This window comes from Piliocolobus tephrosceles, chromosome 2, assembly GCF_002776525.5.
Source record: "Piliocolobus tephrosceles isolate RC106 chromosome 2, ASM277652v3, whole genome shotgun sequence".
Lineage (NCBI taxonomy): Eukaryota > Metazoa > Chordata > Mammalia > Primates > Cercopithecidae > Piliocolobus > Piliocolobus tephrosceles.
Window position 1 is genome coordinate 77,460,242 of NC_045435.1, and position 27,027 is coordinate 77,487,268.

At 38.7% G+C, this 27,027-nt stretch overlaps 1 protein-coding gene and 1 long non-coding RNA gene across 2 annotated transcripts in view; one reads left to right on the forward strand and one right to left on the reverse strand.

Annotated features, from left to right (window-relative positions):
• The window catches only part of C2H3orf67 (chromosome 2 C3orf67 homolog), a 303,609-nt gene that overhangs the window by 105,475 nt on the left and 171,107 nt on the right, over nt 1–27,027 (forward strand). Inside the window, exon 5 of the mRNA XM_023200633.2 lies at nt 24,709–24,823. Coding sequence (XP_023056401.2) covers nt 24,709–24,823 — 115 coding nt within the window. The remainder of the gene's footprint in view (nt 1–24,708; nt 24,824–27,027) is intronic.
• Nucleotides 1–27,027, reverse strand: part of LOC111533995 — a 204,425-nt gene that overhangs the window by 76,633 nt on the left and 100,765 nt on the right. The gene's annotated exons all lie outside the window — the stretch shown is intronic.

The window sequence follows — 27,027 nt, forward strand, 5'->3', positions numbered from 1 at the left end:
CAGCACACCAACATGGCACAAGTATACGTATGTAACAAACCTGCACGTTATGCACATGTACCCTAGAACTTAAAGTATAATTTTAAAAAAATTAAAAAAAAGAACCATTTGTAGAATGACAAAAAAAAAGAAAAAAATAGAAAATTTCAATAGACATATAACAAGTAAAGAAATTGAGTTAATAATTTAAAAAATCTTCCCACCAAGAAAAATTCTAGCCCAGGTTGCTTCACTGTTGAAATATATCAAATGTCAAATATTTCAGAAAATAGAAAAGGACAGGCACAGTTTTTGTTTTTGTTTCTTTGAGACAGAGTCTGGCTCTTGTCACCCAGGCTGGAGCGCAGTGGCGTGATCTCGGCTCACTGCAACCTCTGCCTTTTGGGTTCAAGCAATTCTCCTGCCTCAGCCTCCCAAGTAGCTGGGATTATAGGCGCCCGCCACCACATAGGCTAATTTTTGTACTTTTAGTAGAGACAGGGTTTCGCCATGTTGGCCAGGCTGGTCTTAAACTCCTGACTTCAGGTAATCCTCCTGCCTCAGCCTCCCGAAGTGCTGGGATTACAGGTGTGAGCCACCACACCTGGCAAGGCACAGTTTTGTTCATTTTATGAGACTGCTATTATCCTGATACCAAAGACAATGAAAACATCACAAGAAAACTGCAGACTAATATTCATCATGAATACAGATACAAAAGCCTTCAACAAAAATATTGTAAAACAAAATCTAGAAACATATAAAAATGATTATATACCACGGCCAACTGGAATTTATCCCAGGAAAGAAAGGCTGGGTCTATATTCAAAAATTAATTAATGTAATATGCCCTGTTAATAGAATGAAGAACAAGAAACACATAATCACCACAATAGGGACAGATAAAGCATATAACAAAATCTAACATCCGTTTCTGATTAAAACTTTCCACAAACTAGGATAAGAAGGAAAACTATGAAAAACATACAGCTTATCATACTAAATGGTGAAAGACTGAATGCTGACTCTCTAAGATTAGGAACAAAACAAGAATGACTTCACTCATTATTTATATTTACCATTGTATTCTAGTATAATGCAATAAGACAAGAAAAATAAGTAATATAAGTCATCCTTATTGCAAAGGAAAAAGAAAAGCTGTCTTTAATGATAAACATATGTCCATAGGAAATCCAATGTAATGCATTTTTTTAAGCCACTAAAAGGAATGAACACATTCAGCAAAGTTGCAGAATATAAAAGTCAATATATGCAGAAATAATTGCATTTCTACTACCAAAGAGCAATTGAAAAATGAAATTAAGAAAATAATTCCAATCCCAGTAACAATAACATCATTAAAGTAATAAAATACTTAGGAATAATTTTTTTTTTTTTTTTGAGACAGAATCTTACTCTATCACACAGGCTGGAGTGCAATGATGTGATCTCGGCTCACTGCAACCTCCATCTTGTGAGTTCAAGCGATTCTCCTGCCTCAGCCACCTGAGTAGCTGGGATTACAGGCATGCGCCACCTTGCCCAACTAATTTTGTATTTTTAGTAGAGATGGGGTTTCTCCATGTTGATCAGGCTAGTCCTGAACTCCCAACCTCAGGTGATCCACCCACCTCGGCCTCCCAAAGTGCTGGGATTACAGGCGTGAGCCACCGTGTCTGGCCTAGCAATAAATTTAACAAAGGTAGTGTAAGATTTGTATGCTGAAAATTACAAAACACTGCTGAGAGAAATTAAACATCTAAATAAATGCAGAGACATTAATTTGGAAGATTCAATATTGTTAAGATGACTATCCTCTACAAATTCATTAGACTTTTTTGATAGGAAAAATCCCAGTGAGCACTTGTTGTTTTTGTCAAAATTGATGAGCTGATTCTAAAATTTATATGGAATTCAAAGCTAGAATAATTTTATAAAAGAACAACAAGGTGGCAAAATTACAATTAGTGATTCCAGAATTTACTGTAAAGCTACAGTAATCAAGTTAGTATGTTACTGGCATGAAGAGCACATGTAGATCAATGCAACAGCATGAGAGTCAAGAAACAAATCCTTACATTTATGGCCAGTTGATTTTTGACAAAAGTGCTAAAGCAATTTAATGGGTAGAAGAATAGGTTTTTTTCGACAAATAGTGCTGAGACCTTTGAAGAGTCACATATGTAAAACTTAGTTTAGAACCTTACCTCACACTATAAACAAAAATAAACTCAAATGGATTTTGGACTCAAATGTAAGACTTTGGTCAGGCGCGGTGGCTCACACCTGTAATCCCAACACTTTGGGAGGCTGAGGCAGGTGGATGACCTGAGGTCAGAAGTTCGAGACCAGCCTGACCAACATGGTGAAACCCCGTCCCTACTAAAAATACAAAATTAGCCAGGCGTGGTGGCACATTCCTGTAGTCCCAGCTACTTGGGAAGCTGAGTCAGGAGAATTACTTAAACTCAGGAGGCAGAGGTTGCAGTGAGCAGAGATGGTGCCATTGCACTCCAGCCTGGGCAATGAGAGTGACAATTCATCTCAAAAAAGGGAAAAAAATAAATGTAAGAGTTAAAATTATAAAACTTGTAGAAGGAAATATTTATGACCCGGGGTTACTGAAAGGGTTTATAGATATAGTACTAAAATAAGATTAGTATAAGAAAAAAATGATAAATTGGACATTATCAACATTTTAAAATGTTGTGTTTCAAAAGACACAAGTAAATGAAGACAAACCACAGACTGGTGAAAATACTTGCAAATCATATATATAAGTTCTTGTACACAAAATATTTTTAAAATTTTACAATTACAATTAATAATATGAAAATATATCATCCAGTTTCAAATGTGGTAAAAGGTTTGAATAGGCATTTCACAAAAAAAAATGACAAAGGGCTAAAAACCACATGACAATATTTTCAATACTATGTATCATTAAAGAAAAGTAAATTAAAGCTATAATGAGATAATACCTCACACCCACTATAATGACTATGATCAAAAACATAGAGAGTATCAGGTGTTGGTGAGGATGTGAAGAGACTGAAACTCTCATACTTTCTTTGCTGATGGAATATGAAACAGCACAGCCACTTTTCCTGGATATGTACCTATGAACAGTGAAAACATGTGTTCACATAAAAAGTTGAACGTGAATGCTCATAGCAGTATCATTCAGGTTGGCCAAATGTGGAAACAGCCTACAGTTCCATCAAGTCATTTGGGGAATAGATAACAAAATGTGACATATCCATATACTAGAATACTATTCTGCAATAAAAAGTTATCGTACATTCTACAATATGAATCTTAAAACATTATGCTAAGTAAAAGAAGCCAGATGCAAAATATTTTATATATTTTTTTTACATTTATATGAAATATCCAGAAAAGGTCAATTTAGAGACCAAAACCAGATTGGTATTGTCTGGGGCTGAGAGTTTGAGTAGCGGTTGTCTGCAAACAAGTAGAAGGGATTTTTTTAAATAATGTTTTTAAAAATTTGTAAGTGCATAATAGGCATATATATTTATGATGTACATGAGATGTTTTGATACGGACATGTGTCATATGTAATAATTACATCATGGAAAATAGGTTATTTATCCTCTCAAGCATTATCCTTTGTTTTACAAATGATCTAATTATACTTCTAGTTTTTAAATGTGCAGTTAAATTATTGACTATAGTCACACTGTGTGATATCAAATACTAAGTCCTATTCATTCATTCTATTTTTTTGGTAATCATTGACCATTCCCATGTCCTCACCACCTGCCCACTACACTTCCCAGCCTCTAGTAACTATCCTACTCTGTCTCCATGAGTTCAATTGTTTTGATTTCAGATCCCACAAATAGGTCAGAACATTGAATGTCTGTCCTGTGCTTGGCTTTTTTTACTTATAAATGACCTCCAGTTCTGTCTATATTGTTGGAAATGACTAAATCTCATTCTATTTTATGGCTGAATAATACTCCATTGTATATAAGTACTACATTGTCTTTATCCATTAATCAGTGGATGGACACTTAGTTTGCTTCCAAATCTTGGCTATTGTGAAGAGTGCTGCAACATACATGGGAGTTCAGATATCTCTTTGATATACTGATTTCCCTTCTTCTAGGTATATACCCAGTGGTGAGATGGCTGGATCGTATGATAGCTCTATTTTTAGTTTTTTGAGGAACCTCAAAACTGTTCTCCATAGTGGGTGTACTAATTTACATTCCTACCAACAGTGTACAAGGGTTACCGTTTGTCCACATCCTTGACGGCATTTGTTATTTCCTATCTTTTGGATGTAAATTATTTTAACTGGGGTAAGATATCTCACTGTAGTTTTGATTTGCATTTCTCTGATGATCAGTGATATTGAGCACCTTTTTATATGTGTGTTTGCTATTTGTAGATCTTTTTTTGAGAAATGTTTGTTCAAATCTTTTACCCATTTTTAAATCAGATAATTAGATGTTTTCCTATAGAGTTGTTTGAGCTCTTTATATATTCTAATTATTAGTCCCTCGTCACATGGGTGGTTTGGGAATATTCTCCCATTCTGTGGACTCTCCCTTCACTTTGTTGATTGTTTCCTGATATGGTTTGGCTGTGTCAGCACCCAATCTCCTCTTGAATTGTAGTTCTCCTTCATGGGAGGGACCAGGTGGAGACAGTTGAATCATGGGAGCAGTTTCCCCTATCGTGTTCTTGTGATAGTGAGTTCTCATGAGATCTGATGGTTTTATAAGGGGCTTTGCTGGGCAGTCATTGTTCCCCTTGTTCCCACCATGTGAAGAAGGATGTGTCTGCTTCCCCTTCTGCCATGATTGTAAGTTTCTTCAGGCTTCCCCACCCGAGCTGAACTGAGTCAATTAAACCTCTTTCCTGTATAAATTACCCAGTCTCGGGTATGTCTTTATTAGCAGTGTGAGAATGGACTAATATATTTCCTTTGCTGTGCAGAAGCTTGTGCACCAGTGAATTGTCTTCCCTTCAGGCTGGCAAGGTCTTCCAGGTTCTGTGCCAGTCCAGAGGTGCCATCCAGGAGTCAGGGACTAAAGTCAGAAACCTTAGCTGTCTACCTGGTGTTCTATTGTATTGTGGCTGAGACGGCGCTCAAACCAGGAGATGTAGTCTTTCCCACCCTTCTCTCCCCTTTCCAAAGGCGGAGGTGTCTTGCCCTGTGGCTACGGCCACCTCCTGCCCACTGGGAGTACTGCTAGACCGCTGCTGATGTTCCCTTAATGCCCAAGTGCTCTTCGTTCAGCTTGTGGTGAATGCTGCCTGGTCTGGGACTCACCCTCCAGGGAAGTGGGCTCCCCTTTGGCCTAGGGAAGGTTCAGAAATGCCCTCTAAGAGCCAAGTCCTGGAATTGAGGGCCCCAAGAACATGCTTGGTGCTCTTCCCCATTGTAGCCAACCTGGTACCTAAGATACAAGACAAAGTCCCATTATTTTTCCTTTCATTTTTCTCAAGCAGAAGTCTCACTCCATAGCCACTACAACTGGGAATGTACTGAGTCTCATGTGAAGTCAGCAAGTCTCAGGCCCTCTGTGTAGTACGCTGGTATCACTGCTGGTTATTCAGTGCCAAAGGACTCTTCAGTTAGCTGGTGAAGAATCCTGCCCATACTGGATCTTTCCTCCAAGGCAGTGGGTTCCCTTCTGGCCCAGAGTGTGTCTAGAAAGGTCATCCAGGAGCTAGCTAGGGCCTGAAAAGGGGGTCTCATGCCTCTGACTGTTTCCTTATCCTGCTGCTGCTGAGCTGGTATCCAAGGTGCAAAACAAAGTCCTCCCCAGTCTTCCTCAAGCAGAAGAAAAGGAGCTACAAACTGTGCAGCCTGGAGTTAGAGGAGGAGTGATGCCAGCATGCCCTTAGCTATTCCAGCTGGTGTCTCAAGAGGTCACATAGCCCTGCAGTGCACTGACTCTGAGCCCAGTTTAGCACTAGGGCTTGCCTAGGACTTGCAGACCTTGTGGCCTAGAATGCTGTTGAAGTTTATTTGGGGTCCCAGAGCACTTTAGTCCATGGTAGCTAGGCTTGCAGGAACTCAAGTTTTAATCACTGGGATCAGTGATTCCCCTCTGGCTAGGGCTGGTTTAAATGCTCCCTCTGTGGGTGGGCATCAGCTGAGTTTGGTCCGGTTTTGCTTTCTTCTATAACACGGGCAACACTGAGTTAAATGCCTCACAATTGCTGGGTCTTCCTCTACCTGACACACAGAAATGCTGTGTGCACCATGCTGCCACAACCGAACATGGGGGAGGGGTGGCATCAGTGATTTAAGACTGTTTTTCCTACCTCTTCAGTGCTTCTTTCAATAATATGAAGTTAGAACCAGGTACTGTGAGTGCTCACCTGGTTTTTTGATTCTTATGAAGGTGCTTTTTTCTGTGTATAGTTGTTAAATTGGTGTCCTAGCAGAGGGGATGATCAGTGGAGCCTTTTGTTCTGCCCTCTTGTTCTGCCCCTCTTGATCTAAGGGATCTTTTTGAGATGATGGAAATGTTCTACAACTGGATTCTGGTGATGGTTGCATAAGTCCTTAAATATAGTAAAAATCATTGAATTTTACACTAAATATGGTAAATTTTGTGGCATAAAAATTATACCTCAGTAAAGTTTTGGTTTTTTTTTTTTTTTTTTAGTTTTTATTTCAGTAGTTTTTCAGATACTAGTGGTTTTTTGCTACCTTAATGAATTATATGGTGGTGAATTCTGAAATAAAGCCGTTTTTAAAAAGGGAATCAAATGGTATTCAAAGAAAGGTTTCCAGAGTGCCAGTTATTAATTTAAAATCATAGGCATAAAATATGCATTGTAAAGAATGTTAACCATTAAAAAAAAAAGAAATGAACTATAGTGTATGTTAATAAGCACAATAAAGTGTCTTGGGTTCAGAATTGCTACTCTTCTCTTTTAAAGACAGAAGAATCCTCAGTGAATTTAAACTTCAGTAGAAGGGAAAACTAATGGAACGAAATTCCCTATACTAATCATGAAACATTATAATGAATGTGTAAGGGAGGCCACAGAAGCATCTTCTACTGGCTGTTAAATTCAGTCCACAGCCATATAATATATATCGAAACATTTTACATATTTAAACAGGCTATTTTGCAATCTCACTATTTCCTTGTAACTATACCTAGAGCTATTTGATACCATCACTGAAAATGTGCATTCTAATTTTGTAATTTTTAGGTCATGATGAGGAAAAATAAAAACCATTTTGGCTTAAAGAACAAATGATTCTAATAAATGAATCAAATCATCAGAAGTCTGAGATCGGTTTTGCAGGTTCATTCTAACTTGAAGTGAGCATTTGCAAATGATTGTAAATGATTGTACATACAGAAGAAAAGTGAATAGGTAATCTGAATAGATGAGTTTATCTACACTCTTGGATGGGTGCTACCATTTACTGAAATTCTCATGGAGTTGCCATTGTGGAAAAAACACTGTCAATCAAAGATGAAGATCTGAAAGCAAATTGAAAATTGAATTGAAAAGTAATTTTACTTTCAAGTGGTTTGCAAATGTAGATGTTAAGTTTGAAATGAATGCTGTTAATGACCATAGCTGAGAGGGTTATACACCTGCTGATCACTAGAATATTATTATAAATGAGGTTGATTTTCCCATCAACTACCCCATTTTTCTCAACATAGTCTCATTACTTTTTCTATCACCTTGCTGACCCCTTGCTCACTTGTGTATATAACAATGTATTAACTCATATATGGTGTTTTTAAAAAATGAATCCTTAAGTACAAGAGGAGTAATGCTAGTGTTGCTTGTCTTTTTCTTCTTTGTTAGGTCACAGGAGGTTTTTGATGGTGAAAATCAAGCCTGTATTACAAGTGAAGAGCTGTTTTACAAGCAGTCTCCTTGCAGCAACTAAATTGCCCCCAAAAAAGCACATAAGTGTAATGAAGCTTTTAAGTAGTCACACATAGGCATTTATATTCTCTCTCATGAATGACTAATTTTAATTTTTTTTAAGTAGCAATTCAGCTTGCTTTTAGAACCATTTAAGCTTAGCACATGATTTTGTTTTCCCCCCAAAACTAACTATTCTTGATTATGAGATAGGGAAGGTTTGCATATTTATTTTTGCAAAGACAGTAGCATAAGCCCTCATCACCATATGGATGGCTTAGTCCTAATATCTCTGTCTTAAGCTGGGCACATGATCATTTAGAAATTCTTTCAGACATCAGAGCCATAATGATTAGACTTAACTGAGAACTATTTTGTGCAAACCAAAATCTGACTTCTGTGAAGATGAACCTCATGCTGTGAGCCTAGCGTTTGGTTCCTATTGAGTTTTACAGTCTAGAGGACCCACCTCTTAATAAATGTGTTGGATTACATTAAAAGATACGCTATAGCAGAGGAATGCATCTTTCTTTTGGCTTTTCACAGTCTTCTGTCTGGCATGCTCTTCCCCTAGAGGTGTGCATGGTTCCTACCTCTACTTTACTCAACTCAGCTTAAATGGTGTCTAATATGAGAGGCCTTCCCTAACTACCCCTTCTAAAATAATACTTCCCATCCCTATCTATCACTTTGTCATGCTTTATTTTTATTCCATAGTCCTTATTGGGAATTGACATACTATATGTGGACTGGTTTATTTATTACTATCTTCTCCATTAGAACAAGCTGGAGACCTTGTTTTTTTCACTGTGAAATCCCCCATATCTACTTCCAGACTTGAGAGTAAATAGGTGCTCAATAAAAAGATGAGCCAATATGTAAGTCTGGTAGGGCTTCAAAAAAGGCAACTTAGCAAATATTTCCTAATTCATTGTAAACCCCTTAACCTAGCTCAGTGAGAGTACTGTGATAAGCAGGATGTGATCTCAGTGGCCTAGGGTGCTTACAGGCTAGTAGAAGAGTTTATATATAACAGCCTGACACCCACACTTTTTTTTTTTTAACCAAGACTTACTGGAGCAGAATAAAAGATGTCATAGCCTACAACCCCACCCATTCCCACTTTCCAGTATGGAGGTTGGGACATTGATAGAGAGAGGATTACTGAGGCATGTATGAGCCACTTATGTTTTAGTTAATAGAAAATTAAAGGCCAGAATTCCACAGGGTTCAATAAACAATCCGCAGCCACCCAAGTTGATGATGGTTACTTGAGTACAAGCACTGCAATACTATGACAGTCAATCTGATCAATGAGACAGCTACTAAATGACTAACAAGTGGGTGGCATCTACAGCATGGAGACTGGAAAAAGGGAGAATTCACATCCAGGGTGGGATGGAGTAGGATGACGAGAAATTTCATCACACTACTCAGAGCAGCATGCAATTTAAAACTTATGAATTATTTATTTCTGGTATTTTCCACTTAATATTTTTGGATCCTGGGTAACTGAAACCACTGAAACATGAAACCACAGATGAGGGGGTCTACTGTAATAACGTATCACTGAAAACTAAGAATAGCACTACTTGAAAACTACAATGAACTCAATACTGATGATGAATTTTTAATAAATGGTTTTCCTCCCAAATTTCCAGAAATTCCATCCCTACCCTACCTGCCACTCCACCATCGTGTTTTATAATGTGCACACTAGGAACTTTGCAAATTGCCCAGCCTTTTGGGGCACTCAGACTTTTTTGTGAAAGTTAACATGAGGAACTTACTTAAACTCTAGAGTGAGCTTTGGAACACCAAATTCTAGTAACCCTTTTAAACTCAGTTACAGCATTACTACCCAAGTGGTAAAACTGGAATATATGGGACTATATGTTATTTAACCATGAAAACAAAGGAAAAGATGTGCATATTTGCATCAGTTTATGGCTCATAAAGTGGACTATAGTCACGGACCTAAACCACAAAGGGGGATGAAAAAAATTCAGTAATAGAGGTTAAAAAACATGCTGTAGCAAGTCAATAAAAAATGTGATTAAAATCTGGAGATCGAAGAAGTTTTCAGGGAAGAGGTGGCATTTCAACTCAAACTGTGATAGATGAATATAATTTCAGTTGGCATAATAAAGAGAGAAGGGGCTTTCCAAGGGAAATGCATAAGCAAAGGCATGAAAATAAAAAAGAATGTCATACATTTAAGTAACAGTAAACATACTGGTATCGTCATTGTGGCAGTCCACCCCAGTGTCCTATATCATGTCCTCTGGACCCACCTCTGCTATCAGCTGCACTGGACAGTTTGTGCAAGTTTGTGCAAGTGTACCCTAGGGCCTCCTTTGATGCTGTGGAGGCCCCCTTCACCCATGGACTAGCACAACTTGGAAATACTGGGGAGTTAAGGCCCCTAAAGGCACCCCTTAACCCTTGGGGATTGGGAGTCAGTGAATATGTGCTCCCACCTGCCACCCTTCAGGTGGTCCATTCTGTAGGCTGTTCTGTACATGTCTTCAGAAGTACCGGTGGAATGGAGCCCCTGTGACCTGTAGTGGTGTCACTGATAGTGCATTCTTAAATTGATTTTTCCTCCTTTGTTGTCCTATTCTCCCTGCTCCCTGACTCCTGCTTCATGAGATCACCTCTAAAATAGACTACTTGCACCATATTTTAAATTCTACTTTTGGAGATTTGCTTCCTAAAGACGCTGCACAACACAACCAGGTATATGAAATAGCTCTAAGGATTGCATTGGCCAGCAAACTCACAAGAATTGGAGACCTTAGTCAGTATTGAATTTTATAAATATTCTCAAGGATACAAGTCATGAAGTGCACATGAAGCAGAAGGAGATCCAGTCCTTTCTAAATGCACTTGGCCCAGATTTAATGAGTAAGTTCTCCAAGCAATACCTGAGGGAGAGCTACCAGCCCAAAGAGAGCTTATTTTGGCTACTTCATATATTTGTAGCTTATGTGGCATTTTTCAGGGGAGCCATGCCCACATAAGCCCATGGATTCCAGGTTTGTTGACTACAAGCAGTCCTAGATGTATCAGGTATACCTGCAAAAAACATTCCATTAAGAACTTTTCCCCTAATACCATTAGTGCGTTTGCCAGGGAGTCACTCATGTTTACAGGGAGTTTTGGCTGGTCTTATATCTTTCTTTTCTGGAATGCCCTTTAGTAAAGTAAAGTAAATGGTTGCAGGCCTGCTGCTCTCTCTTTCCTTCCCAGAGGAGGCATGCAACCTTTTAAAAACACTGAGCCCGGTAACTACCAACCTTGGAATTGTCAGATAGACTTGTAAATAATTTACCATTATTGCTCTTGCCTCATCATTTTAGGCTTTAGTGGGTCTCCTGGCTCTGCTACGTACTATCTATGAGACCTTGAACAAGTTGCTTAATGTCTCTGAGCCTCTCACTACATTGATAAAATGTAAATATTGATTCCTATTTCAAAGACTTGTTGGGAGGAATAAATGAGATAACACTGGTAAAATGGTATGCAGGTTCTGGCACGTGGTAAGGATTTAGATGTTGCTCTTCCGTGTCCCATCTTCTTCTAACTATTTATAATTATATCCTTGATTTCTCCCCTGCTGAGGTCTTCTTGATATCTCATATTAAAACTCCCAGCAACCAATCTTGGCCTTCTTCTGCATTTCCTCTTTTCCTCTTGTACCAATTCTGATGTTCTCTCCTGGAGTCTCAGGTGGTAACCCCCTGGTTTCAGTCCTGCACATTTTTCTTCATGGGGTTTGACAGGAGCAGAGGGTGCATAGAGGAATGTGGTGGAAGGGAATACTGGGGTAGTGGATAAGGGTCAGAATTTGGAGGTCCCTGAATAACAAACAAGATAAGAAACTTGAACTTTATTCCATAGACTATAAGATGCCAAAAAAGAAATTGAAGCTTAGGGGTGACATTCGGTCTCATGGCTGGTCCACATGAAGAATGGACTGAGAGATAAAACACTGGGGGCTGGGTGGGGTGGCCCACACCTGTAATCCCAGCACTTTGGGAGGCCAAGGCGGGTGGATCACCTGAGGTCAGGAGTTTGAGACCAGCCTGGCCAACATGGTGAAACCTGTCTCTACTAAAAATACAAAAAATTAGCCAGGCGTGGTGGCGTGCGCATGTAGTCCCAGCTAGTTAGGAGGCTGAGACACGAGAATCGCTTGAACCCGGGAGGCAGAGGTTGCAGTGAGCCAAGATCGCATCACTGCACTCCAGCCTGGGTGACAGAGTGAGACTCCATCTCAAAAAAAAAAAAAAAAAAAATTGGGGCAATTGGGAAACCAGTAGAAGAGGCCATTTCAATCCACAAATGACCTGAACTTTGTAACTGTAAAAAACCAAAGGAAAGAATAGGTACGAAACCACTAGGAAAGTGACTTTGGGCTGGTCGCGGTGGCTCACGCCTGTAATCCCAACACTTTGGGAGGCCGAGGCAGGCAGATCACGAGGTCAGGAAATCGAGACCATCCTGGCCAACATGGTGAAACCTCATCTCTACTAAAAATACAAAAATTAATTGGGTATGGTGGTGTGGGTATGGACCTTGTAAGGGTCCAAATTCTGACCCTTATCCTGTAGTCCCAACTACTCAGGAGGCTGAGGAGGAGAATCGCTTGAACCAGGGAAGTGGAGATTGTAGTGAGCCGAGATCACACCACTGGACTCCAGCTTGGTGACAGAGCAAGACTCTGTCTCAGAAAAAAGAAAGTGACTTTGACAGGATGTGGCAGCTAATTTGATTGGTGAAGTTCAGATGCTCATGATTCTCAGGAGTCCTCACTAGTAACTGAGAGTATTTGAAGTAAGTATGTGAGGCCTATTGTGAGGTATGAGGTTACCCCCAAGAGCCTGGGAATTAGGAAAATAAGATTAGCCTCCAAAATTTTAATTGTAAGATAATAACCGTTGGATCAGAGCTTTTTTTTAACCTATCAAAAGGAAGGATTTGTAGACGGAAAGAAGATAATCTCATACACACATACACACAAAAGGTAAACGTGAACTATGTACATTCAAACACAATGTAGGGTAGGCATCTTAGCCATTAGATATTAAATATTTTGTTCCCAGGAGCAAAGATCATTCTACTATGGATGTGTTTATAGGGATCACCTGCCCCACAAAGAAAGCAAGCATGTAGTTCAGAAGGTGGATACTGGGATTAAGTAGATCTGAGTTTAAATCTGTACTCCACTGAATATGTGGTTTGGGGAGAGTTACCTAGCCTTATTAACTAAGCTTTAGATTCCTCATCTGTAAAGTAGATGATAATAATAGTAGATATCTTGTAGGGTTTATGGGAGGATTAAATGAGGTAAAGTATATAGAGTGCTTAACACATTGTTGGCATATAGAGAATGTTCAATAATTGATATTTAATAATGATATTTTTGGAAAATATATGCATCTTACACTGAAGTCTAAGTCAGTCATTCTGATTATATGCTAAGTCAACAAATCCTTCTGATACTTGATATATATTTTTTATTTACATGAATAAACACATTTCAGTGGTTTGCTAGCTTGGAGATCATCCTTCTGGAAGGCCTGACACAGGATCATGGATAGAGGTGTAAATCTGTAACCTATTGGAAAACTGGATCTAGAACAAAGTAGAAAGGAGGTTCTAAAGGAGTGTGCAAGAGGGAAAAGGGAAAGTGGTTTTCAGCAGAGAAACAAGTATTATCTTAAGAGTGTAATATGGTTCTGTGGTTCTCAACATACTGTAAACTCTATGAGGACAAAAACCAGGGAATTCTTGGTACTGCTGTATCCGTAGCACCTAGCACAATGTCTATACTAGTCTCTTGGTAAACAGCAAACAAATGAAAATGCTTCAGCCTGGAATAGTAGTCGGCATAGTGTTGCATGGCAGAAATGGCAGTGGATTTTAAGTTCAAAGACAGAATGGTAACACTTGCCTCTGCTGCTTACTAACTGTATATCCATGGGGTACTAATTTCTAGAGGCTTATTTTCTCATCTGTAAAATGGAAAATGAATAAAAGTGTTAGAAACAACTATTTAAGAATAGTTACTTTTCCTGCTACACTGCGCTATGATTTTCACATCTTAGCCACTTCCATGTCTCCAGTGTCTTATATTGTACTACTAAGGCATTGATTATTAGCTGAATGAATTAATTAATCAGGAGGAAAATTTAAGTAGGAGACCTTGAAGTCAAGTAATCCCTAGCAATGATGTGCTACAAAGTAGGACTATTCGTGTAAGGTGCTAAAGTGGAATCAAGGTATTGGTTGTCATAGTGGAGGAGGTTTAAGTTTAGATGAAATCTTACTGTCTGTGTGAATATTTAGAGTCACCCAGAATAATGGACTGTGATCCGAGTTCCAGAGTTACCCAGGAATATTAATGAATATTATAAAGATCAGTAGATGAGTAGATTAATATTGAGTAAGCTTAAGGGAAATTTTTTTTGATGTTTTAAAGTTTAAAAAACATTAGCATCAACATGGAATAAAGATCAAAGAAATTCAAGTGCATATAGACTATTCACCAGTCATATGACAGATCGTACAGTAAGTCTTATTACATTTTTTTATTATGCTTTAAGATCTGGGATACATGTACAGAACATGCAGGTTTGTTACATAGGTATACACATGCCATGGTGGTTTGCTGCACCCAACAACCCATCATCTACATTAGGTATTTCTCCTAATGCTATCGCTCCTCTAGCCCTCCAGCCCCTGATAGGCCCTGGTGTGTGATGTTCCCCCTGTGTCCATGTGTGTTGTTCAGCTCCCACTTATGAGTGAGAATAAGCAGTGGTTTTCTGTTCCTGTGTTAGTTTACTGAGAATGATGGTTTCCAGCTTCATCCATGTCCCTGCAAAGGACATGGACTCATCCTTTTTTATAGCTGCATAGTATTCCATGGTGTGTATGTGCCACATTTTCTTTATCCAGTCTGTCATTGATGGACATTTGGGTTGATTCCAAGTCTTTGCTATTGTGAATAGTGCTGCAATAAATGTACATGTGCATGTGTCTTTATACTAGAATGATGTATAGTTTTTTGGGTATGTGCCCAGTAATGGGATTGCTGAGTCAAATGGTATTTCTGGTTCCCGATTCTTGAGAAATCACCACACTGTCTTCCACAATAGTTGAACTAATTTACACTCCCACCGGCAGTGTAAATGTGTTCCTATTTCTCCACATCCTCTCCAGCATCTGTTGTTTCCCGAGTTTTTAATGACCACCATTCTGGCTGGCGTGAGATGGTATGGCATTGTGGTTTTGATCTGCATTTCTCTAATGACCAGTGATGATGAGCCTTTTTTATATGTTTGTTGGCTGCATAAATGTCTTCTTTTGAGAAGTGTCCATTCATATCCTTTGCCCACTTTTTGATGGGGTTGTTTTTTTCTTGCAAATTTGTTTAAGTTCCTTGTAGATTCTGGATATTAGCCCTTTGTCAGATGGATAGATTGCAAAATTTTTCTCCCATTCTGTAGGTTGCCTGTTCACTGATGATAGTTTCTTTTGCTGTGCAGAAGCTCTTTAGTTTAATTAGATCCCATTTATCAGTTTTGGCTTTTGCTGCCATTGCTTTTGGTGTTTTAATCATGAAGTCTTTGCCCATAACTATGTCCTGAATGGTATTGCCTAGGTTTTCTTCTAGAGTTAGTATGGTTTTAGGTTTTATATTTACGCCTTGGATTTTTAGTTAATTTTTGTATAAGGTGTAAGGAAGGGATCCAGTTTCAGTTTTCTGCATATGGTTAGCCAGTTTTTCCAACATGATTTATTAAATAGGGAATCCTTTCCTCATTGCTTGTTTTTGTCAGGTGTGTCAAAGATCAGATGGTTGTAGATGTGTGGCGTTATTTCTGAGGCCTCCGTTCTGTTCCATTGGTCTATGTATCTGTTTTGGTACCAGTACCATGCTGTTTTGGTTACTGTAGCCTTGTAGTATAATTTGAAGTCAGGTAGCATGATGCCTCCAGCTTTATTCTTTTTGCTTAGGATTGTCATGGCTATATGGGCTCTTTTTGGTTCCATGTGAAATTTAAAGTAGTTTCTTTTAATTCTGTGAAGAAAGTCAGTGGTACCTTGATGGGAATAGCATTGAACCTATAAATTACTTTGGGCAATATGACTATTTTCCCGATATTGATTCTGCCTCTCTATGAGCATGAAATGTTTTTCCATTTGTTAGTGTCCTCTCTTGTTTGCTTGAGCAGTGGTTTGTAGTTCTCCTTGAAGAGGTCCTTCACCCCTTGTAAGTTGGATTCCTAGGTATTTTATTATCTTTGTAGAAATTGTGAATGGGAGTCCACTCATGATTTGGCTCTCTGTTTCTCTATTATTGGTGTATAGGAGTGCTTATGAATTTTGCACATTGATTTTGTATCCTGAGAACTTTGCTAAAGTTGCTTATCAGCTTAAGGAGATTTTGGGCTGAGATTATGGGTTTTCTAAATATACAATCATGTCATCGGCAAACACAGACAATTCGACTTCCTCTCTCCCTATTTGAATACTCTTATTTCTTTCTCTTACCTGATTGCCCTGGCCAGAAATTCCAGTACTCTGTTGAATAGGAAGGGTGAGAGAGGGAATCCTTGGCTTGTGCCAGTTTTCAAAGGGGATGCTGCCAGTTTTTTCCCTTTCAGTATGGTACTGGCTGTGGGTTTGTCATAAATAGCTCTTATTTTGAGATATGTTCCATCGATACCTAGTTTATTGAGAGTTTTTAGCATGAAAGGGTGTTGAATTTCATCAAAGGCCTTTTCTGCATCTATTGAGATAATCATGTGGTTTTTGTCATTGGTTCTGTTTATGTGATGGATTATGTTTATTGATTTACATATGTTGAACCAGCCTTGCATCCCAGGGATGAAGCCAACTTGACTGTGGTAGAGAAGCTTTTTATGTGCTGCTGGATTTGGTTTGCCAGTATTTTATTGAGGATTTTCACATCAATGTTCATCAGGGATATTGGCCTGAAATTTTCTCTTTTTGTTGTGTCTCTGCCAGGTTTTGGTCTGAAGATGATGCTGGCCTCATAAAATTAGTTAGGGAGGAGTCCCTCCTTTTCTGTTGTTTGGAATAGTTTCAGAAGGAATGATACCAACTCCTCTTTGTACCTCTGGTAGAATTTGACTGTGAATTCACCTGGTTCTGGGCTTTTTTTGGTTGGTAGGATATTAACTACTGCCTCAATTTCATAACTTGCTATTGGTCTATTCAAGGATTCGACTTCTTCCTGGTTTAGTCTTGGGAGGGTGTATGTGTCCAGGAATTTATCCATTTCTTCTAGATTTTCTAGTTTATTTGCAAAGAGGCATTTATATTATTCTCCGATGTTAGTTTGCATCTCTGTGGGATTAGTGATGATATCCCCTTTATCATTTCTTATTGTGCCTATTTGATTCTTCTCTCTTTTCTTCTTTATTAGTCTAGCTAGTGGTCTATCTATTTTGTTGATCTTTTAAAAATAACCAGCTCCTGGATTCATTGATTTTTTTAAGAATTTTTTGTGTCTCTATCTCCTTCACTTCTGCTCTGATCTTAGTTATTTCTTGTCTTCTGCTAGCTTTTGTATTTGTTTGCTCTTGCTTCTCTAGCTCTTTTAATTGTGATGTTAGAATGTCAATTTTAGATCTTTCCCACTTTCTCCTATGGGCATTTAGTGCTATAAATTTCCCTCTAAACTCTGCTTTAGCAGTGTCCCAGAGATTCTGCTACATTGTGTCTTTGTTCTCATTGGTTTCAAAGAACTTGTTTATTTCTTCCTTAATTTCGTTATTTACAGTAGTCATTCAGGAGCAGGTTGTTCAGTTCCCATGTAGTTGTGAGTTTCTTAATCCCTAGTTCTAATTTGATTGCAGTGTGGTCTGAGAGACTGTTATGATTTCTGTTCTTTTGCATTTGCTGAGAAGTGTTTTACTTCCAATTATGTGGTCAATTTTGGAATAAGTGCAATGTGGTGCTGAGAAGAATGTATATTCGGTTGATTTGGGGTGGAGAGTTCTGTAGATGTCTATTAGGTCTGCTTGGTCCAAAGCTGAGTTCAAGTCCTGAATATCCTTGTTAATTTTTTGTCTCATTGATCTGTCTAATATTGACAGTGGGGTGTTAAAGTCTCCCACTATTATTGTGTGGGACTTGAAATCTCTTTGTAAGTCTCTAAGAACTTACTTTATGAATCTGGGTGCTCCTGTGTTGGGTGAATATGTATTAGAGATAATTAGCTCTTCTTGTAGTGCTGATCCCTTTACCATTATGTAATACCCTGCTTTGTCTTTTTTTATCTTTGTTGGTTTAAAGTCTGTTTTATCAGAGACTAGGATTGCATCCCCTGCTGTTTTTGAATTCCATTTGCTTGGTAAATATTCCTCCATCCCTTTATTTTGAGCCTATGTGTGTCTTTGCATGCAAGATGGTTCTCCTGAATACAGCACACCAATGGATCTTGACTCTTTATCCAATTTTCTAGTCTGTGTCTTTTAATTGGGGTATTTAGCCTGTTTACATTTAAGGTTAATATTGTTATGTGTGAATTTGATCTTGCGATTATGATGCTAGCTGGTTATTTTGCACATTAGTTGATACAGTTTCTTCATACTGTTGATGGTCTTTACAATTTGGTATGTTTTTGCAGTGGCTGGTACCAGTTTCTCCTTTCCATATTTAGTGCTTCCTTGAGGAGCTCTTGAAAGGCAGGCCTGGTGGTGACAAAATCTCTCAGCATTTTCTTGTCTGTAAAGGATTTTATTTCTCCTTCACTTATGAAGCTTAGTTTGACTGGATATGAAATTCTGGGTTGAAAATTCTTTTCTTTAAGAATATTGAATATTGGCCCCCACTCTCTTCTGGATTGTAGAGTTTTCGCAGAGAGATTCACTGTTAATCTGATGGGTTTCCCTTTGTGAGTAACCCAACTTTTCTCTCTGGCTGCCCTTAACATTTTTTCCTTCATTTCAACCCTGGAGAATCTGAGGATTATGTGTCTTAGGGTTGCTCTTCTCGAGGTGGTCTCTATATTTCCTGAATATGAATATTGGCCTGTCTTGCTAGGTTGGGGAAGTTCTCCTGGATAATATCCTGAAGAATGTTTTCCTACTTGTTCCATTCTCCCCATCACTTTCAGGTACACCAATCAAATGTAGGTTTGGTCATTTCACATAGTTCTATCTTTCTTGGAGGCTTTGTTCATTCTCTTTCATTCTTTTTTCTCTAATCTTGTCTTCATACTTTATTTCATTAAGTTGATCTTCAATTTCTTATATCCTTTCTTCCACTTGATTGATTTGGCTATTGATACTTGTGTATGCTTCACAACATTCTCGTGCTGTGTTTTTCAGCTCCATCAAGTCATTTATATTCTTTTCTAAACTCGTTATTCTAGTTGGCAATTCCTCTAACTATTTTCAAGGTTCTTAGCTACCTTGCATTGGGTTAGAACATGCTCCTTTAGCTTGGAGTAGTTTGTTATTACCCATCTTCTGAAGCCTACTTCTGTCAAGTCCTCAAACTCATTCTCTGTCCAGTTTTGTTTCCTTGCTGGCAAGGAGTTGTGATTCTTTGGAGGAGAAAAAATGTTCTGGTTTTTGGAATTTTCAGTCTTTTTGTGCTGGTTTTTCCTCATCTTCGTGGATTTATCTACCTTTGGTCTTCGATGTTGGTGACCTTTGGATGGGGTTTTTGTGTGGATGTCCTTTTTGTTAATGTTGATGCTATTCCTTTCTGTTTGTTAGTTTTTTTTCTAACAGTCAGGCCCCTCTGCTGCAGGTCTGCTGGAGTTTTCTGAAGGTCCACGGCCAATCCTCTTTCCCTGGGTATCATCAGTGGAGGCTGCAGAACAGCAAAGATTGTTGCCTGTTCCTTCCTCTGGAAGCTTCATCCCAGAGGAGTACCCACCAGATGCCAGGCAGAGCTCTCCTGTATGAGGTGTCTGTCGACCCCTGCTGGGAGGTGTCTCCCAGTCAGGAGGCACAGTCTTGTCCCTTGACAAGGCAGTCTGTCCCTTAGCAGAACTCGAGAACTGTGCTGAGCGATCTGCTGCTCTCTTCAGAGCCGGCAGGCAGGAATGTTTAAGTCTGCTGAATGAAGCTGTACCCACAGCCACCACTTTCCCCAGGTGCTCTGTCCCAAGGAGATGGGAGTTTTATCTATAAGTGCCTGACTGGAGCTGCTGCCTTTCTTTCAGAGATGCCCTGCCCAGAGAAGAGGAATCTAGAGAGGCAGTCTGGCTACAGCGGCTTTGCAGAGCTGCATTGCGCTCTGCCCAGTTTTAACTTCCCGGGGGCTTTGTTTATACTTTGAGGGGAAGACTGCCTACTTGAGCCTTAGTTATGGCAGACGCCCCTTCCCCCACCAAACTCTAGTGTCCTAGGTTGACTTTAGACTGCTGTGTTCTCGGTGAGAATTTCAAATCAGTGGATCTTAGCTTGCTGGCCTCTGTGGGGGTGGGATCTGCTGAACTAGACCACTTGGTTCGCTGGCTTTAGCCCCCTTTCCAGGGAGTGAAGGGTTCTATCTCGCTGGCTTTCTAGGTGCCACTGGGATATGAAAAAAGACTCTTGCGGTTAGCTTGATGTCTGCCCAAACGGCTGCCCTGTTTTTGGCCTGAAACCCAGGGCCCTGGTGGTGTAGGCACCTGAGGGAATCTCCTGGTGTGCAGGTTGCAAAGATCGTGGGAAAAGCATAGTATCTGGGCCAGGATGCACTGTTCCTCATGGCACAGTCCCTCACAGCTTCCTTTGGCTAGGGGAGGGAGTTCCCTGACCCCTTGCATTTCCCGGGTGAGGCAACGCCCCACCCTGCTTTGGCTCACCCTCCATAGGCTGCAACCACTGTCTAACCAGTCCCAGAGAAATCAGCCGGGTACCTCAGTTGAAAATGCAGAAATCACCTGCCTTCTGCATTTATCTTACTGGGAGCTGCAGACCGGAGCTGTTCCTATTCAGCCATTTTCTGGCATATATCATTTTATTTTTCTTTCACAGCATAAAAATCTTCAACAAAATACTAGCCCAATTGAAATTTACTCCAAGAATACAAAGTTCATTTCACATTTGAAGATCAATGAGTATAATTAAATATATAGACAGGATAAAGGTGAAAAACAACAGGATCATTTCAACCAGTATAGAAAAGGCATTTAACAAAATTTCACAACCTTTCATGATTGAAAAAAGAATGTCTAAAAAAGTAGAATGGAAGAGAACATCCTCAGTGTGATAAAGTAAACTACATCTAACATCATACTTAATAAGGTCAGAATGAACACTTTCTCCCTATGATTTTCTCCCTGTATTCTCATGATTTCTATTTAAGATATACTGAAGGCCCTAGCCATTGCAGTAATGCAAGAAAAAGAAATGAAAGGTATAAAGTTGAAAAAGCAGAAGTAAAACAGTCTTTATTCACTCTGGACATGATTGTTTATGTATAAAATCCTCAGGAATCTACAAAACAACTACTGGAACTCAAGAGTGAATTAAGCAAAGGTCAGAGGAAACAAGTACCATATAGAGAAATCAATTGAATGTCTGTATACTAGAACCAAATGACTGGGAAATGAATTTTTTTTTTTTTTTTTTTTTTTTTTGAGATGGCGTCTCGCTCTGTCACCAGGCTGGAGTGCAGTAGCACAATCTCAGCTCACTGCAACCTCCACCTCCCGGCTTCAAGCGATTCTCCTGCCTCAGCTTCCTGAGTAGCTGGGATTATAGCCGTGTGCCACCACACCCAGCTAATTTCTGTATTTTTAGTAGAGATGGGGTTTCACCATGTTTACCAGGATCATCTAAATCTCTCAACCTCGTGATCCACCCCTCAGCCTCCCAAAGTGCTTGGATTACAGGCATGAGCCTCTGCACCCAGCCCCGGGAAATGAAATTTTAAAATTCATTTTCAACTGTGTCAGAAGACAAAATACTTAGGAATAAATTTAACAAAAGATGTGCAGGGCTTCTAAAATGAAAAATATAAAACATTAAGAAAGAAATTAAGCAAAGCCTAAACAATTGGAGATACATATCATGTGAGTAGACATGATCAGTATCAATCTCCTGAAATTGATCTGTAGATTGAATACAATCCAAGTTAAACTCTCAACACCTTTTTTTAAATAGAAATTGATAAATGGATTCTAAAATCCATATAAAAAAGCAAAAGCCAAGCAAATCTTAAGGAAAACTAAAGTTGAAGAGTTTTTTCTTTACCTGGTTTCAAGACTTACTCTAAATCTGCAGTTATCAAGATAGTGTATTATTAGTATAAGAATAGACAAATGGATCAGTGAAAAAAAAAGAATCAATAGACAATCCAGAAGTACAGCCTCACACTCATATATTTATGGTCAACTGATTTTCAACAAAGTACCAGGGCATTTCAGTGAAAAAAGGAGAGTCTTTAATAAATGGTATTGGGACAGTTGTATAAACATACAGAAAGAAAAGAACTCCAACCCCTATGTCATACAACTCACAGAAACTAATTTGGGATGAACTAAATGTAAAAACAAACTATAAAGATGTAGAAGGAAACATAAGAAAGTATTTGTGCAGCTTTAGCCTGGGCAAGGATTCTTCAGGACACAGAAAGCACTAGCATAAATAATGATAAACTATATTTCATGAAAATTCACCTGCCTTTTGCACAAGAATAGAGGCTCCAGAAGGATAGGAACCTTGTCTTTTTCATCACTGTCTCCCTGAGGTACTCCCAGCAATTTTCCTGGCTCAGTCTTTGTTGAATGAATGTTCCTGTAGTTCCATATGAAGTGATAGTATTCTCAATCATTCCTCCATTTGGAGTTTGACTCTTAACTATTTAGATTAAAAATATGTAGTTTGGCTGGGCGCAGTGGCTCATGCCTGTAATCCCAGCATTTTGAGAGGCCTAGGCCGGCCGATCACCTGAGGTCAGTCGTTCTAGACCAGGTTGGCCAACATAGTGAAACCCTGTCTCTACTAAATATACAAAAATTAGCGGGGCATGGTGTCAGGTGCCTGTAATCTCAGCTACTCAGGAGGTTCAGGCAGGAGAATCGCTTGAACCTGGGAGGTGAAGGTTACAGTAAGCCATGATCGCACCATTGCACTCCAGCCTGGGTGACAAGGGCGAGACTCCATCTCAAAAAGAAAAAAAAATGTCGTTTTATTCATGAAAGCACAGTAACCCTTTAATAAAACTGTGATAGATGAATTTTTGGTTAATGCAGTCCCTCTTTTTGTTACCTTTTCCTTTCTAGAATCCCAGTAGTCTTTCCTTTTATTTCCTAATCAGAACTTGCAGAAGAAACCTAATAGCATCTCTGAGGACATGATTTTCCAAACATATTTGATCCTGTACCCCATTAGTAAAATATTTGTACATACCTGCTATATAGGGGCATTTCTTGAGAAAATATATAAATATGTTACTATACTGCTGTATAATGAGACATGCACAAAAATAACATTTTAAGAGGATGAGGTGAATGTTCTAATGTTTTCTTCCTGCACTTCTGTGGACTGTTGCATATCACTCCTCCTCCCTATGTGTTCATCCCACTTTGAAGACACTGCCTTAGGGTAAATGTGATACCATGTTTACATATATGTATATATATCAGGGTATAATACTGCCATAGTGTTAATACTTCTTCCTTTTAAACCGTAGCTCTGACTATGGATTGAAAGACTTTGCATTTTAAATGAATTTATGATATCATTTAGTGCAAGTAGGATGGAATTTTTAGGTCTGGAGCATACTCTGAAATCATCTCACTAATTTTTACTGTATTTATTCTTAACATTGTTTAATCATAGGTTTTTTCACTGAAAGATATGTAGAGTATTTTAGAGAGAAGCAATACCGAGATTAGAAAAGTGGGAAGGAGGGGGAATGAAAGTGCTGTAGAAAAGACAATGTCGATTTTAAAAACAGTTAATTACACTATAAATATTGACAACAGTGCATTTGAATGAAATGTCTTCTTGGGGGATTACTAAATATAGCAGTGTAATGTGTCTAAACAAAGTTTTTCCCTAATAATGGGGAAAAAATCATTCTCAAATAAAAAGACAGTGTTTAAAGAAGCATCAATTCTATAATATAGCAGCCTGAGACAGGTTTGGAGATTTTAAGCATGCTGTATTACCTCTGAGACCTAAAGGAAACAGAACATAAAAATGAACCTCTATCAATTTGAAGCAAACCTAATCTTTGTGATCATGGCTGTGGTCTAAATCTATTAAAGATGTTCAAATTCAGTGTCCTTGGTATCACTGTGGGTTGACCTGAATAGTGAGCGATAAAGTTGTGTATTATAATTCTGGTTGGAAGATATGTGCTTAGGAAGTGAAACCGACAGCCAGTGTTTTGTGTCTGTCTCTAAGCAGACTAAGAGCCTATATAAAATGACAGATGCATTTTTAGGGAAAGAAATCCATAATGTTTTCCTATTTAGTAGGTGACAGTATGTCCCAAGATAACACAAGCTTAAGGGGCTGGAACAAGTATGGTTATTAAAGGCTAGCAGTTTCTCAGTTCATCCAAATTGAATTTTTTCGTAGGCTGAAGGACTGTGGAAATCTAGTGTAGAGTACTGAAATAAATTAGCATATTAAGTGAATTTATACATTCAGGCTTCTGAGCACTTTGAATTTAAGAAAGAAATTTTATTACTTCTTGAAAGAAAAAGGCAATTCTTAAATTCTATGTTTGATCTTCCTGTTGAAAAGGGTCTATATGATAAATTATATCATTTTGATGATTATCCAAAGAAGTGGTTATTAAATTGATGGGAATCTTTCTGTCTTCTCTCCTCTATTTTTTCAGAATTACTGATTTAGGGAACATCAAAAGAAGGTTATATTTATCAACGGTCCATAAGGAACTATCCTCCACCCCTCTTCATGCAAAAATTCCACTCTTCATGATCAAACGTAAAATTGTAAGTATCACGTGAATGTTGTCTAAAATATTGAATTCAATTCAGCAAATATTAATTATGGACTGACTCCACATGTGAGGTACTTTGTTAAGTACCATGGTGGTATAAAAAATGAATACAATCCATGGCCTTTCTTCCCCTCTCTTTCTTAACATATAAGTGGAATAACTTAATTATTTGAACATCTATAAAATCACCAAAACTGTGATACAAAGCACAGTAGAGAGAGAAATTGCTATTGGTACTGTGAAAGGGAAAGGAATCCACCTGACTGGGGATGGGGGAAGGCTTTCTGAAGGAGATAGCACTTAGAATGGACTTTGGAGGACTCTTAAGATTTCAACAGGGAGACATAGGAAGCCAAGCATTCCAGCAAAAGCAACAGCATGGGCAGAAGCATGGAGGCTGGAAAGAGGTAACCTCCGGAGAACAACGAACAATTAATCATGGTTGCCAGGTTGAAAAAGAGCCCTAAGGAAACATTGGTCTGACAGTACAAGAGCCTAATGTGGGTTCAGACATTTTAAGTACATTGTGTAACTTCTGAAGGGCCTGATTTTTCTGACAAGTCTTTGTCAAACTTCAGTCATTTCAATACTACTCTCAGTACCCTTTTTGTGTACTACCCATTCTAGTATGCACTTGAGACTTTCCTTTAAACCAACTCTCTCTCCTTTAAATCAACTGTCTCCCTTTTTTTGGGGGGGGGGGTTAAATTTATTTTAAAAGAAAACTTTGTACCACTTTTATAAGTGGAAAACTAGTGTAATTTTCCCAAAATACAACATAAAAATAAACATACTAAAAACAAAACAATATTTTAAAGTCTAACTGGGTACTGTTTCTTGTTTAAGGCTGTGTCCTGAGGGCTACTCTTTGTTAAAAAGAGTTTATCAAGGATTAGACACATGTTCAGCCATTCTCCCTGTCATAGTTAGGACTGAAGGAAAACTGATAAAGGGACATTTTTATTCCGGGATCCAGAGTTATTTAATGCCGCACCCAAATACAGTCTAAAATCATTTCACAAACGGTACATATTCCACTCTTTGGGAACTACTATGGTAGAGAAAAGGAAGCCATTAAAGCTTTTGAGCTAGAGAAGGACCACACAGTCAGTTCTGTGCCTTGGGAAGGTTAATCTGGTGGTAATATTTGCAATGATTTGGAGGGGGTAGAAATTGGAAGTGAGGAAGTTATTTGCAATCATACAGATTAGGGTTAGTGAGGCCTGTGGGGATAAGGGTAGGGGAGCAGTGGAGGAATGGATGTGAAGCAACATCAGAAACTTATAGTCAGATGAGCTAAGACATGTATGTAAACAGACCTTTTCCATACAATGTGGTACATTCTGTGAGAGCAAGAATCAGAATGAACTACAGAATAAAAGGAGAGTTGTCAGAGAAGGCCCCCTGAAAAAGTGGGTGCCTGAGCTTGGCCTTGAAAGACAGAAAGGCATTAACCAGTTGAAGAAGGGGAGAGTAGTGCTCCTGGAAGGGAAGTAGTGCTCCTGGAAGCATTAAGGGTAGCTGCATGGTATACAGACAAGCCCAGTGATCTAGCGTTGCTGAAGAGAACCAAGGAGGTTCCAACAAGGGAGAATAGTTGAGATTGGAAAGTATTTAGGGAACGTGGCAATCATAAGTAACTGTAATAAGAAGTTCTGGTATATCGGGAAAGAGACAGGGCCATGAGCTAAGAGGACGGAAAGTGGCAGCATGGAGTGCATACTGACCATTTCTTTCAGTAGGCAGATCTGCTGGGCTTGCTGTTCATATAGACATAAGTAAAAAATGGGAATTAAACATAACTTTGGAGATTGGCAGCCCTGTAATAAAAATGAGCTGGATCATGGAATAAATGGATGGTTTCTGTTTGCAGTAGAAGTTTTAAAAATTCATTTAATATTAAATATCCATAAATGCTTGAACATTAAATGTGAAGACTCCAGTTATTGAAGTTAAGCCATTTAAGACATTTAGGGAAATGCCTTACAAATAAAATTGTGTTCATCATTTTGTGTTTAGGTATTGATTTCCTTATTCATGTAAGATTCTTCAGAATTCAGTGTTAATCTAAGAGTTAAAGCCCATGTGAGACAAATACACTATTCAGTGTGTAGTTAATAAATCAAATTTGTCACTACCTTGCTTTTGTGAGTTCAGTCACCCTTGTCAGTTAACTACCTTTGAAGTCTAGATATT